This window comes from Aulonocara stuartgranti (assembly GCF_965226115.1).
Source record: "Aulonocara stuartgranti genome assembly, chromosome: 16".
Classification (NCBI taxonomy): Eukaryota; Metazoa; Chordata; class Actinopteri; order Cichliformes; family Cichlidae; genus Aulonocara; species Aulonocara stuartgranti.
The window spans coordinates 9,794,215-9,807,272 of record NC_138952.1 but is presented as its reverse complement, the minus strand read 5'-3'; the positions used below and the strand labels follow the sequence as shown (position 1 = coordinate 9,807,272).

Sequence of the window (13,058 nt, the reverse complement as noted above, 5' to 3'; positions counted from 1 at the left end):
GGGAGGGTTTCCGGGATCAAAGGATTTACAATATCGTTTCACAATTAATCAAGACGACGAAAAGAACATGATTCAATGCTGACAAATCACGGAGGAAGTCACCCATCTCGCAACAAGTATCGTTTCGGAAAGAATAATCGAAACACACGGACAGTTTTGGTTAGGTTTCAATTCCTGAGAATGACCCGCCCAGCTGAAGTCTTCTTCCTCAGTCTTCTCTCATCTGTATCCTCTTTGTTTTATTGCTCTCCAAAACCGCTACATTAACCTGGCTACGGAGCTCAGCTTTAAACCGAGAGGACTGAAGAGCGGACTGAATGAAATGTGAGTGAGTTTTGGTCAGTATTTGTTTTGAGCCTTCATTGTTATAAAGATAAATGGAAAAATAGTAAATGCGTAGTAAGGATGCAACCAGTTATTTTTTGTGGTTCTTCGTTTTACTTTACAGGGTTTGCCTTTCTATGATGACACTTCGCTTACTTATATTACCTTACATTACATATCTTCCTGTCTCCACTTAATACCTACTGTATCACATCTAAAAAGACTTAACCAGAAAGCAATTAACCAGTTTTTGAATGATTCTGTTGGTTCTGTTGCCTTAAGTCTTTTGGATTTGTGGGTTGAACAAAAACATTAAACACTAAAGCCACTTCCTGGTTTTATTCTAACCTCTAGCTGGCATTGTAGAGCACACCACTGAAACCACTGGTGTGCTTCTGAATCAGAAGTACGGAAGAGGATTAGAACCATTAAAAAATGTGGGGAGTAATTTGGAATTGTAATAGAAAATTTCTATTATTCTCATTTAAAGTGTTTAAGTAGCTTATGCATATGCCTAGTTTTAACACTGTAATAGACTGTTCAGTGTAAGTTTCTAAAACTATATTAACTTATTTCAGCCTCAGTAGTTGGAGAAGACAACTCCCTTTGCAGGTGCTAATAACGAACAAGGGCACAAAACAACGAGCCTCGTGATGTGTGGTGTGATAAGTTTGTGACTTTTTCCCTCTTCCTTGTAATGGATAAAGAAGTGGGAGCACTACTTCTGTTTCAGAGCTCTCATGACTTTAGAACTGTGATGTTTGATTTGTGTTAGCTCTCCTGCTTACAGTAATTTAAATGCCTTGACCACAGCTGACCATGTTGCAGACTTTATAAACTGAAAATTCCACCACATATTTTTTTCTTTGTGATTTCCAGTGGCCCTAATCCTCTTCCATACAGAGAAAACAGATATGTTTAAAATAATTGAGCTTAATTACAATGGGTATGCTGGCTGCAAAGAAACTTATTCTTTTACAGTGGCGGTCTTCTTCGGCCCCGTGTTTTAACAGGTGGCTTAATGAGATGGTGTCTGTGGCCAGGGTAGAGCAGATAAGATTTGATAGAGAGGGGAAACTGGCGAGTTTTTGTATGATTTGGCAACCATTTCTAGAATTCTTAAAAAAAATAACTGATCATAATTCATGCCTCACACTCCGCGTGAATTATTTTATTTGTTTGTTTTTTTTTTCGTTTTTTTTTTCTTCCTTTTCCTTTTCTTCTTTTTTCCTTTCATGCTTATAATTTCACAAATGTTAAAAACAATAGCTGTTCTTGGTTGATTTCGTATAATCATGTTATGTTTAATTTAAATGCAAAAATAAAATTTATGAAAAAATAATTTAACTTAGTAGCAAAACTACTGTTATTGTAGTTGTAATAATTGTCCTGAACATAATAAATTCAGATTTCTGTTTCACTGACACTAAATCATGCTACAAATTCGACTCCAAAACTGATTATTGTATTGCAACGGGGTTACTACAAAAAATTCAGGCAGCTTTCTTAATCCTAATAATGTATGTAAATGGTTTTTCTTAATTTTGTATCATTAGAATATATTTTACCAAGGTCCACACTGGAAAACAGGATCATGTCAAGGGCTTGACATATGTACTTTGCTTTAATTCAGTCAGTACACAGTTCCACAGAGGCTTCTCATGCAAGCACACACTGCACCATACAACTGACTCAAAACATCTTACTTTGTAATATGCCACATAGTGCACCTGAGCCAAAGAGCAGAGCCTTCTGCCAATAAGCCAGCTGCACATGAAAATTCAACTTTTCTTTAAAACTGATCATTACTCCTCACTTTGAGATCAGTGAACCTCCGTTTCCTCTGCCTTCACCACCTTCACTTCAACACAGAGTTCAGCGTCAATGGGGCCTTCTCACACGTACAACTTACCTATACCAAGCACATTAATTTATAATCCTGTATTATTATACGTATTATCGAGGCTGCTGTCTCGATGTAACTAAACATCCTCTTTGAAATAAAAAAGAACTGAACTGAACTGAGGATAAGTGGTGAGACCACAGGCTGCTTCCTGGTTTTAAGGAAGGAAGCAGTGTTTCTGTATCTTCTCTGTTTGTTCCTTGCATGTGTGAATGCAACAAAGAGCTGTGTTAACTGCCGACACTTTTCAGAAGTGTTTGTAAGGTCATGCAGTGATCTCCAACACAGGTCTGTTTCTAATGCAGTACAGGCCTGAACCCTATCAAGATCTAAGCTCTGCGTCCTGGCTCCTGTGTGCAGAAACCTCTCTAGAGTCTCTGAATCTTTCATTTATTAAATTGTTGAAATAATTGCCCAGTTTCATAGAATGATGAATTCCCCATATTTACTTTAAAAACGCTCACCTTCTCTGGGATGTTCTTTCAAAAGACAGTCAAATTATACAAATTTTATTCAAAATATTTGTTTAGCACTATACTGTTTTTCCAGTTTTTAGTTTCACAGGTGCCAACTTATGGTAACTTATAGGTTTTCAGCAATATATGCTGCCATCCAGATTACATCTTTTTCAAGTTCTTACTTATTTCATGAAGACAATGCTAAGTCATATACTACATGAATTCCAATTGTGTGGTTGCTGGGTAACCAATTGCTAAACAGCCCACCCTGTAATCAATACTTGGCACCTATCGAGACCACAGAAATAAAGGAGACCAAAAACTGTATATATACTGAAATCCTGTATAGCAAAGCACATCTTAACGATTATTGAGATTAACAATGTCATACATATTCCCCCTGAAACTAAATAAATTAGTCTCGTTGGTTCTTAAATCCCTCCCTTGTTACTCCTAAACTGCCTCAGCCATGTGTTTATAATACTTCTACTTTTTTGCAGCATTACCAATATGTGTGAAAAGTTGACCAGCCATCATTGATGATCAGGAAAAATTAAGGTGAGGCTGAACTTGCTTAATTTGAGTTACAATCAATACAGTTACTTTTCCTCTATTGCTAATATTTCTATTTAAATTATTTTGTAGCATCACTAATCTATATTTGTGAAAGAGGAAGCAGTACTGTCATGGCAGATCAAGGTGAAATGAAGGTAAGTAAAAATTGAAAAATGCTTCAATAAAACAAATATTAAGAAGTGAGCTTTTATAAATTAAAACATAGGTTCATGTTTTAAACTGTTCCACATAATACTAGACATATTCACTAAATATTGAAGTGTCTAATAATTAATTTAGAAATTAGGAATGTTAACTGGACTTTATATTTCAGTGCCAGGAAGATGATCTGTCATCAGACATACAAGATTGGAGTAAACATCAAGTGAGGCAATGGGTTCTCCAATTGGATCGCGTGGATGACAAAGTTGCTGAAATATTGTTTAATGAAGACATCAATGGTGAAAGTCTTCTGCTTTTAGATACAACTGACTTAACCAAAATTGGTGTGACTTTTGGACCGGCTAAACTTCTCATTCGTGCCAGAGATGAAGTTGTGAAATTTAAAAAAGAAGAGCCAGTAGGTTCTAGAAACCAGCCTGGGAAACCGTGCAAGCCGTATCCATTTTGTAGATACCACGATACATTCAGATACACGGAAAGCAGCATTCTTGATGTTACAGAATCAGGTGCCTCAGATTTGATTGAACCCTGCCATGAGTACAAAGCTTTCACCAGCACAACAGAAGAAACTAAAATGAAGAAGTTCACATCTGAGGTCATTCGCTTTGCAGCTGCCTGCATGAACAGCCGCACCAACGGCACCATACATTTTGGAATAGGAGACAAACCGGAGTTCACCCACGGTCAAGTGTTGGGAGTGGTTGTTGAGGACAGAGAGGCTTTTGCAAATGAACTAAAATCTGCCATTAATGGGTGTTTTGAACATAAACATAAACAAGCTGCTCAGACATGCATCAAACCTCCACGATTTGTTGAAGTTCTCAACAAGAACACGACATTATCTGACAAATGTGTCATAGAAGTCGACGTTGTTCCAGAGACTACGATCTGTAAAGAAAACGGCTACCACACAAACACCATAAAAAAGGGCAAGAAAAAAGGCAAAATGAAAGAAACTGAATCAGAACCATCAAAATGTTTCTTTATCCGTGATGGTGGTAGCAGCAGAGATCTTCTTGTGCAACCAAACAAGCGAGAGTACGAGCAGTTTCTAGAAAGTATGGCTCAGCAATTAGAACTCCGGAAAAAGGCAGAAGAGAAGCACCTCAGTGTGATAAAAAACAGCACTCAGGGCTCTAGACTCAGTCACATGATCACTGGTGGCTCTCTGTCTTTAGATAAATCAAATGTTGAGCAGTATGTGATAATAACTAACAAATCATACCCAAGCCAGTTAGATTATCTAAAATTTCTTGTAGATCTGAACCCAACAGCGGTGTTGGACTTTGATCCAGAATCAGCTAAAGAGGGATTAGAGCAATATTTTGACCAGCAGAGCCCAGTAAATATTCATTCACCGGCACGATATAAAATCACAGAAGGAGTTGAAGACATTGCGAACAAGTTGAAATTAACGCAAAACACCAGCTGGGTGTTCTGCAATGGAGGCATTGAGCATGAGTCGCCCTCAGACATTGACCAGTGGTTAATGGACAAGGGAGCCTCCATCAGAGATGTGATTTCCTTCTTGTGTCGCAAAGATGTCCTTCCAAACAAGAGGTTCCTCGTCATTTTTTTAATTTTGTCAAGAGTAAGTGAGAAGATGGACCCCCTTGTGGAGACTTTCAGTACATTCTGGCAGGAACTCAGAGGCACAGATCAGATCCTTTGCATATGTGACAATGACAAAGCATTCAACTCCTGGAGAGACTTAATTGAGGCTCGATGTGGAATCAACATCTCAGGTAGATGCATACATGATCTCAGCTTTGCAGAAGTCAATGGCACTATCCTTAGCCTTTGGTCAGAGAATCGCAGATCCAGTCGTTTCCTACCGTGTGGTGGGGGAAGCAAAGTGCTATTTGAGAAGAAAGTGGAGCGAAGTCTGAGTACCTTAGATGTCCTTTGTGTGAACCAATGTGAAGGAGGAAATGAGGAAAAAAATGTGATAGAGGAGAACTTCTACAAGGGTGGAAAGGTGACGTGGTGGAATTTTTATTTCTCGGAGCAGCCCGGATCCACACCGTTTATCAAACGAGACCACTTTGACTACATCAAGGATACAATCATACCTGATTTATCCTCTCTGAGAAAAGCCTGTGTGTTGTTTAACCTCATGCATGTACCTGGATGTGGTGGGACAACTTTGGCCATGCACATATTGTGGTCTCTCCGGAACACATTTCGTTGTGCTGTCCTCAGGAACAACAATGCTGACTTTGCTGAAGTAGCCAGTCAGGTGACCAAACTTCTCATGTATAAATATCAGGAGCAGCTGCCAAGTGTCCCTGTTTTGCTGATGATAGATGACTTTGATGATATGGAAAAAGTATTTGACTTGCAGCAGCTCATTGAAAAAGAATGCGAAGAGAAAAAAATTCAGTCTAAGTCTGCGCAGGTGGTTGTCTTGAACTGCATGAGATCAGAGTCTTCTGAAACGACTGGGCAAACTGCAGATACTGTATTCATTGGAAATAATCTCTCTGAGAGGGAACAGAAACAGTTTGAGGAAAAACTAGTCGAAATAGAGAAAACTTACAAAAACACTGAAACATTCTATGGTTTCATGATCATGAAGAAGAACTTTAAGTCAGAATACATTGAGAGTGTGGTCCGCAACACACTGAAGAGCTTCAATATGAATCAGAAAAATGCCCAGCTTCTTGCAGTTTTAGTTCTGTTGGATGTTTACTGCCACGGGGCCTCTCTATCAGTCTCTCTGTGTGAGGAATTCCTTGACCTTCAACCAAAACCGTTTTGTGGATCCAACAAAGTTGAATGTGGTTTTGGAAAATTTTCTACTTTTATAACCAGCTGTTCAGTTCAGGGTAAGGTAGTCTTCAGAGCTGTGAAAATGATTCACTCAAGAATTGCAAAGCAGTGTTTGTTGGAATTTAAAGCAACACACAATGTGAAAAAAGTTGAAATTGCTGACCTTCTGCTGAACACAGACACGTTTTATGAAAGCACACAAGGCAAAAGCAAGCTCCTGCAAGATGTTCACCACATTTTGGTCAAGCGATATCATGAATTAGAGGAATCACAGTTCTCTCCACTCATTCAGGACATTGCACATGAAACACCTGGACTGGAAGAGATGGTGTTAAAAAATGCCTCAAAGAGATATGAGAAAGATCCCATTGTCTCCCAGTTACTCGCCCGGTACTATTACCTAAGAAAGAAAGATTTTGTAGAGGCAAAATTTTGGGCAAAAAAAGCAAAAGATCTTTACAAAGACAACTCCTATATTGCAGATACATCAGCACAAGTGATCAAGCATGAGCTCAAGAATGCCATTGCAGACTGCAAGGAAGAACCCATCCGTCCAGAGAAACTGAAAACACTTCTGAAACTGGCTCAGTCAGCATTGGAAGCATTCCAGGAAACACAGAACCTTGCAAAGAAGGAGTCACTCCAACGATTACAAATCAAAACAGACAACTGTACTTTCAACACCTCTGGCTGCCTGGGAGAAATTCAGGTTGGTGTGCTTGTCACTGATGTGCTGGCAAAGACCCCTGTGTTCTCTTCTGATGGTCTTCGTCATGACATAATGAGCCAGGTTCTTTCTGGAGATCTTAAACTTTACGACCTAGAAAGTAAGGATCGTTGGCACACCAAAAACAAACCCTACTATGTCATTCTGAAACAGTTTGAGGATGTACTTTACAACCTCAAATACAGGATGAAGAAGAACATAGACTTCCTTGACAATTTTTATGTAAATCTGGGCTCCAGATTTGGAATGAAAGATAGCCGTGAGCAAATGTCCCAAAATGAGCTTTTCAGATGTTTCAGAAATTATGCAAAGGTTTTCTGTAAGACAGATTCTGCATCTCTTTTGAAGAATAAAACCTTGCACACTAAGTTGGAACTACACCAGACGAGACAGTTCCTGGAAGAGGAAAAGGCTGACACCTATTCTGGGATTCTGAGCTGTCTCTCAAATGAAACCTCAACTGCAAAGTTGGAAAAGATTGCTAGACAGTATCTCTTTATTTGGCAGTGTAACCCAACTCCAAAGGAGAAAGTGAACTTTATCTATGTCAATGTTGTGTTGAGTCGTCTTAAACTGGGATCACATCTGTTACAGCCATATGAAACCATGGTAAATCTTCTCCCCCAAGTTCTTTGTGGGCAAATCCCACTGAGTGAGAGTTTGCCGCTCTACTTCATTGCAGTTCTGCTGTTATGGCCAGAGCCAAACCGTCCGGTATACAGAGAACTTGGAAGGTACATCTCACAGATGAAAACCTCTTATCATGCAGAGATGAAGGAAGTGTACAATGGCAAGAGTCCCGTTATTCATTTCCTCCTGGGAAAGAAGCCTGGTTATGAACGACTGGTCCACATTGGAGAGATCAAAAAGTGCATCGTGGATGGGCAACAGCAGTTTGCCTCCATGTGGGGAAGTGGCACAATATGGAAGGAGAAGAAGGTGGAGGAGCTCCTTTATAGGGTCACAGGGGAGGTGCATAGTGATTGCATAATGGCAGATACTGGTCTTCCAGTCACCCCAATGTATCGGAGCCAGATTAGTGGGCATGCAGAGGGGTCAAAAGTGTCATTCTTCATAGGTTTCTCCATGAGAGGACCTGTTGCATTTGACATTGGACAAAAATGATTATGCATGGTCATGACAGAGATGAGACACGCTAGCTTTTTCTGGCAGAGTTTGCACTGGACATCTGCATAATTGTCGTCTTTGGCTTATATGTGATTATGTTTTCCTGTGTACTTTACATAAATGATGTTTGTATTTTTGTTATTGTTGCAAGGGGTGGGGGCATTTGTCATACAAAACCTTTGAGCAATGTCTTAACAACATTTACACTGTAGCTCACAAGTCACTGCAAATGTTAGTCTTTTTTAATAACTGATATGTGATATTTGAAAATGAATGTAACTGTTACTGGTTGGCGCGTTTTAGGTTATATGACTGAAAGTGATATATGATGGATTTAATAGTATAGTTAAATCATTTTTATAGTACATTTATATTTGATTTGTGTACTTTTGTACTACTAATTTTTTGCATAATGATTATTTGATTAATACAACTAAGTTGTATATGAAGTTGTCTAACGTTTAAAATTCCAACACTTGACGTTTTATCATATTGTCTTATATTACTTTTGCAGTTTTTGCAACATGATTTGTTTTTTGGTTTCCATGTAAAATCTAGCACTGAATTTTGCAATACCTTTTCTACCTAATAAAGATGTACTGCAACATTACTATGTAAGGGTTACTTTAAAATGCACTGCACATGCACTCTAATAGTTATATGTAGACTCCAGAAATGAAGAAGTGCATAACTATGTTCAAATTAGGGGGGAATGAAATTGAATGGATCAGTTTAGGTCATATGCAAAAGCTCTAAGAAGCATTTGCATTATATAACCCTGTGACTGCTCCTCATACAGCCTAAAGTGTGAGGTGCTTTATGCTTTTTTTGGATGACAGACCAAAAAGGAAGAAATAGTATTTATGAAACATTAAACAATGCAGGATATATAGTTAAAAATGGATAACTACAGTTTATTGTCATGCAAACAATAAAATGCATATATTCAGGCAGCTAATATGTTAAAAAGTGAATGGTTAACAGGGCAGTGCTGCCCTCTTTTATCTTCCCATCTACTTCCCCCCTGCCCTGCACAGGCTTGTGAACACACGGGCTCCACATGGTGTTACCTATCATTATACCTGTGGGTCAGGATGATAGGTAAAGTATGGAGTCTCGCTGAATGTGGGTGCTACTTTCTGGGCTTTGTGAGTATAAGTTCATGGCCCCCAGAGACACATCTAGTCTCTCTCACACTCATGGCTAAGCAGCAGGTGGCTCACCATGTGACACACATCAATAAGAGATTACATTTCTAAATCTGACACAAGATAGTGAACATCACCACTGCATTTCTTCTGTGAAGGCCTTTAATGCATCTTCGATTTTGGATGATATTAACCTGCAATGGAAAACAGTTTAATTTGCTAAAAGGGCATTTTAATATTAATAGGTACAATGTTAGTACGCTAACATTCAGTGTATGTTTGTCTACAAACTACATAAGTAGTTAAGTACACTAATATAGAGGGGTAGAGCTTTTGCAGAATTTAACTAAAACGTACCACCAGGGGGCAGCAACTCATTTGTTTTATTAGGAAAAGCCAACAGTGTGAGAGAGAAGTAATTCTGAATTACAAGCTGAACAGTGTCTGCAGCTGAAATCATTTTGTAGCTTTTATAATGGTATTTTGGGTTTTAGTTGAACATCTCTGTGGCTGTCCCCCTCCATACTGTATGCTGACAGTAAAAACACATTAAAGTGGTTTTAAAAAAGTCCAGTTGATCAAATTGTCTGAGCCCTTAGGTGATTTAATTAAAATCCTGATATTAATTGTCCATACTCTAATAAGATGCCTGTTCAAATTAAATCCACCAATCAGAAACAGGCCTGAGATGTAATCTGCTAATCCAAATGATCCAGTTGAACTGATTTAAAATCACGGACTGAAAATAATTGCCCACATTTGAATTAGCTGTCAGTTGCCACGGTGATATCATCTCTCATCACTCACTGTCACTCTATATCCCTGTTAAATTTGCCCCGGCGCACCTCTTGATAAACTGTTTCTAAATCTGAGCCCGTAACTCATTTTTAAATGGTTTTTGAACCATAAGAATCCCAAGGACTTGCTTTACACGTTAATGGTTTCAAAAATATCGTCATGGTAAGAAAATTTCAAAAAAGGGGGCTGCCCTGCCTTTACTGGACAATCAGTGTAAATATAATAGATCTCTATGCAGCAGCTAGGTGGGATACCTGTCACTTGGATGGCTCCAGAGCAAAGAGTGTGAGAATGCTGGCTTAAAGAGGATAATTGCTACCATTTTTTTCTATATTCTGATGGGTGATTGATGGCTTTTGAGTGAAAACTGTGAATTTGGTGTGAATTTGTTTGAGTAAAAAAAACCCTCTCCTTCGCCCACTCACTGTTAGTTTGTCCCTCCACTCAGCACAGAGCTGCAACATAAGCTCAGAAATGGACTTAAAAAACCCCACAAAACTAAAATACAACTGAACAGAAAAAATAGTTTAATATCTTGGATCTGGCTTAAGATTTGATTGGTGTCTCTGCAACTGCTAAAGTTAAAGCTCAAATTAAGCAAGGTTCGAAACTGATTTGAACAGTCGATCTGCTCGCACCCTAGAGGTATATAAACTAGTTAAATATACAAAAACATAAACAAAAACAAAAATTAGGCTGTCGCGCTAGTAAACGTGTTTGTAGTTCGACCTTTATCGTTTGTTTTTTTAACTTAAATTTTAATACAATTCAAGTAGAATTTATAAATGAACTTCACCATAACGCCAATGCATTATATTAATACTTTAGACAGAGTACCCACTGTTTCTTTATGCACAGATGGCTTATTCTTCCTGATTTCTTCTGTTTTTCTGACATGAGTCAGACGATATCTCCAAGTATAAGTACCCCTGCACCACATGGCTGAAAGCAATCTTTAGAAGGTCACTTCTGGGGGTCAGAAGGTCATCATTCTGGCGATAAGTATAGCCTTTCTCTAACATATTATGGAGCAAGTTAGATGTGTGAGCTATCTATAGACGTAGATTCAGAAGAACACATGCTGTAAATCTTTTAGCAGCTTCACTTGGACGTAGCTTTGCAACCTGAGATGTTACATTTAGATGAGTCATGTCACTGTAATTCGTTGACATTCATACCAAAGTGAAACTTTAGGCATACGGGAGGTGAAAAGGTCAAAGTGGCCATGTGAGTGAAACCCGATGCTCCTGCCAGAGAAAGGAGTTTCTGCTGCTTCACACAATGTGAATTAGAGAACTAAAAGTGAAGAACACATTTTAAAATACTTTGAAGTTAATTTAGCCAGACGCTCATATCATAATAATATCATAATACTACATAACACTGTAATATTATGGTTGCTAGTACACATAATCCACTATCCAAATATTGCCATCATCCAAAACTAGTAATTCCTAAGACCTGCAGCAGAGTTTGATGAGTGAAATTGTGAAACACTTTCCTTATATCATCACAGTACAGTCAAAGGCAAAACGAAGCCAATGCGGCACCTGCAACGCTGACACAACCTCACCAACCAGTGATATCATACCATTTATAAAATGCATTAAAAGGTTCATCTTATGACTATCAGAAAACGATACACTACCATGTTTTATTCATTAAAAAAAGTCATTATTATAAATGGTCATGTACACAGGATTTACATTTAAACGGTACTATTTACAATTACCCTCTGTAAATTTTAAGACTAATTATCATCACTGGAGGCAGTGTTTTACAAGCGTGTGAGTTGAAATGTTGCCAAACCTGTTCTGCTGTTCTTTAAACCTTTGATAATTCTCTCTAGCCATACCTATGTTCCATCCATCAGCTTCCACTTGATGTCCTTTTTCAGGGTTGCCTATCCCAGCTGTCTTAAGGCGAGAGGCAGGGTACGCCCTGGACAGGTCGCCAGTCGTGGGGCTAACACCTATACACAGACAACCATTCGCACTCACACCTATGGGCAATTTAGTTTCCAATTAACCTTTGGACTGTGGGAGGAAGCCATAGGACCCGTGGAAAACCCCCACAAAGACAGGGAGAACATTCAAACTCCACACAGAAAGACGCCGGCCTGATGGTGGAATTGAACTAAGGACCTTCTTGCTGTGAGGCAATAGTGCTAACCACCGTGCAACCGTGCTGCCCATTGTTATTGCAATGATAATGCTGTGTCGATTTAGTTCCTGCACCATGTTGTAGTCCATATTGGTATTACACAAACACAACTGGTCCTAGTTCACCTTCAGCTGATATCACAGAGGTCAGTACAAATACATAAAGTCATTGTGGTTGTTTTTTTTTTCAATTCTGCTGCAAAGAAAAACCATCAGTGAAAACTTTCACCAGAAGGTGGCAGCATGAGTCTAGTTGCTCACCCAGGAACCGAACGTTTCAGTTCATTTAGAAGGTTTCAAACTCTTTAGGCGTAGGTTTTTACAAAGAAGATCTTTAACTAAACACAGGAATTTAGAACAAGTAGCAAGAGGCATGAAGAATACTGAGTCACGATATAAACCGAACATGCACGCTGCACAATATTTGCCCTGTGTCAGAGTGATTTTGATGAATGACTTCCTCCTGCAGGGAGCGTGTTAGAGCTGTGTAACACTAATCTGAGCTCACAGGCCCTACTGACTAAGGCCTTTGTTGCAGGAGAAAGAAATCTGTTCACCCTCGCTCTCACTCTCTTTTCTCTGGCAGCCTGATGATTTTTTTTAACATTTCTGATGAACTGAAAAGCACGTGTGTTCCTTCAGCGGTCAGCGGGGGTGAAAATGATCCCGATCATCTTGCGCCATTCTGCCATAAAGCACAGCTGTCCACCCAACATTAGCACATCTGTGAAAAGCTGAGCCGGCTGAAAATCGGAAGAAAAACTCTAGGTCGGATGTGCTATCGGAGATTTTGCCCCTTACAAATGCTGCAATAATACATCCCATTCACGATACTTTACTGCAGAGATCATAAAGCAGATTTAGAGGATTGGAATAAACATTTTTGTGAACTTTGGAAGA

At 38.9% G+C, this 13,058-nt stretch overlaps 1 protein-coding gene across 2 annotated transcripts; it reads left to right on the top strand.

Moving 5' to 3' along the window:
• The first annotated feature begins 229 nt into the window (after positions 1-229).
• LOC309690900 (sterile alpha motif domain-containing protein 9-like) lies at positions 230-8,660 on the top strand. 2 transcript variants are annotated; one of them, XM_082508342.1, is made up of 4 exons: positions 230-324; positions 3,186-3,243; positions 3,331-3,395; positions 3,575-8,660. In XM_082508342.1, exons 3-4 carry the CDS (start codon positions 3,372-3,374, stop codon positions 8,045-8,047), a joined length of 4,497 nt encoding a protein of 1,498 aa, XP_082364468.1. In that variant the 5' UTR covers positions 230-324; positions 3,186-3,243; positions 3,331-3,371; the 3' UTR covers positions 8,048-8,660. The 2 variants fall into 2 exon arrangements, with proteins under 2 accessions (XP_082364468.1, XP_082364469.1); XM_082508343.1 differs by having other exon boundaries at positions 236-338.
• Positions 8,661-13,058: the final 4,398 nt, after the last annotated feature.

Bases quoted from the DNA above. Each gene is read 5' to 3' on its own strand.
- LOC309690900 (XM_082508342.1), top strand. From the start codon at position 3,372: ATGGCAGATCAAGGTGAAATGAAG. The intron at 3,396-3,574 runs GTAAGTAAAAAT...TTTATATTTCAG, and splicing joins CAGATCAAGGTGAAATGAAG to TGCCAGGAAGATGATCTGTC.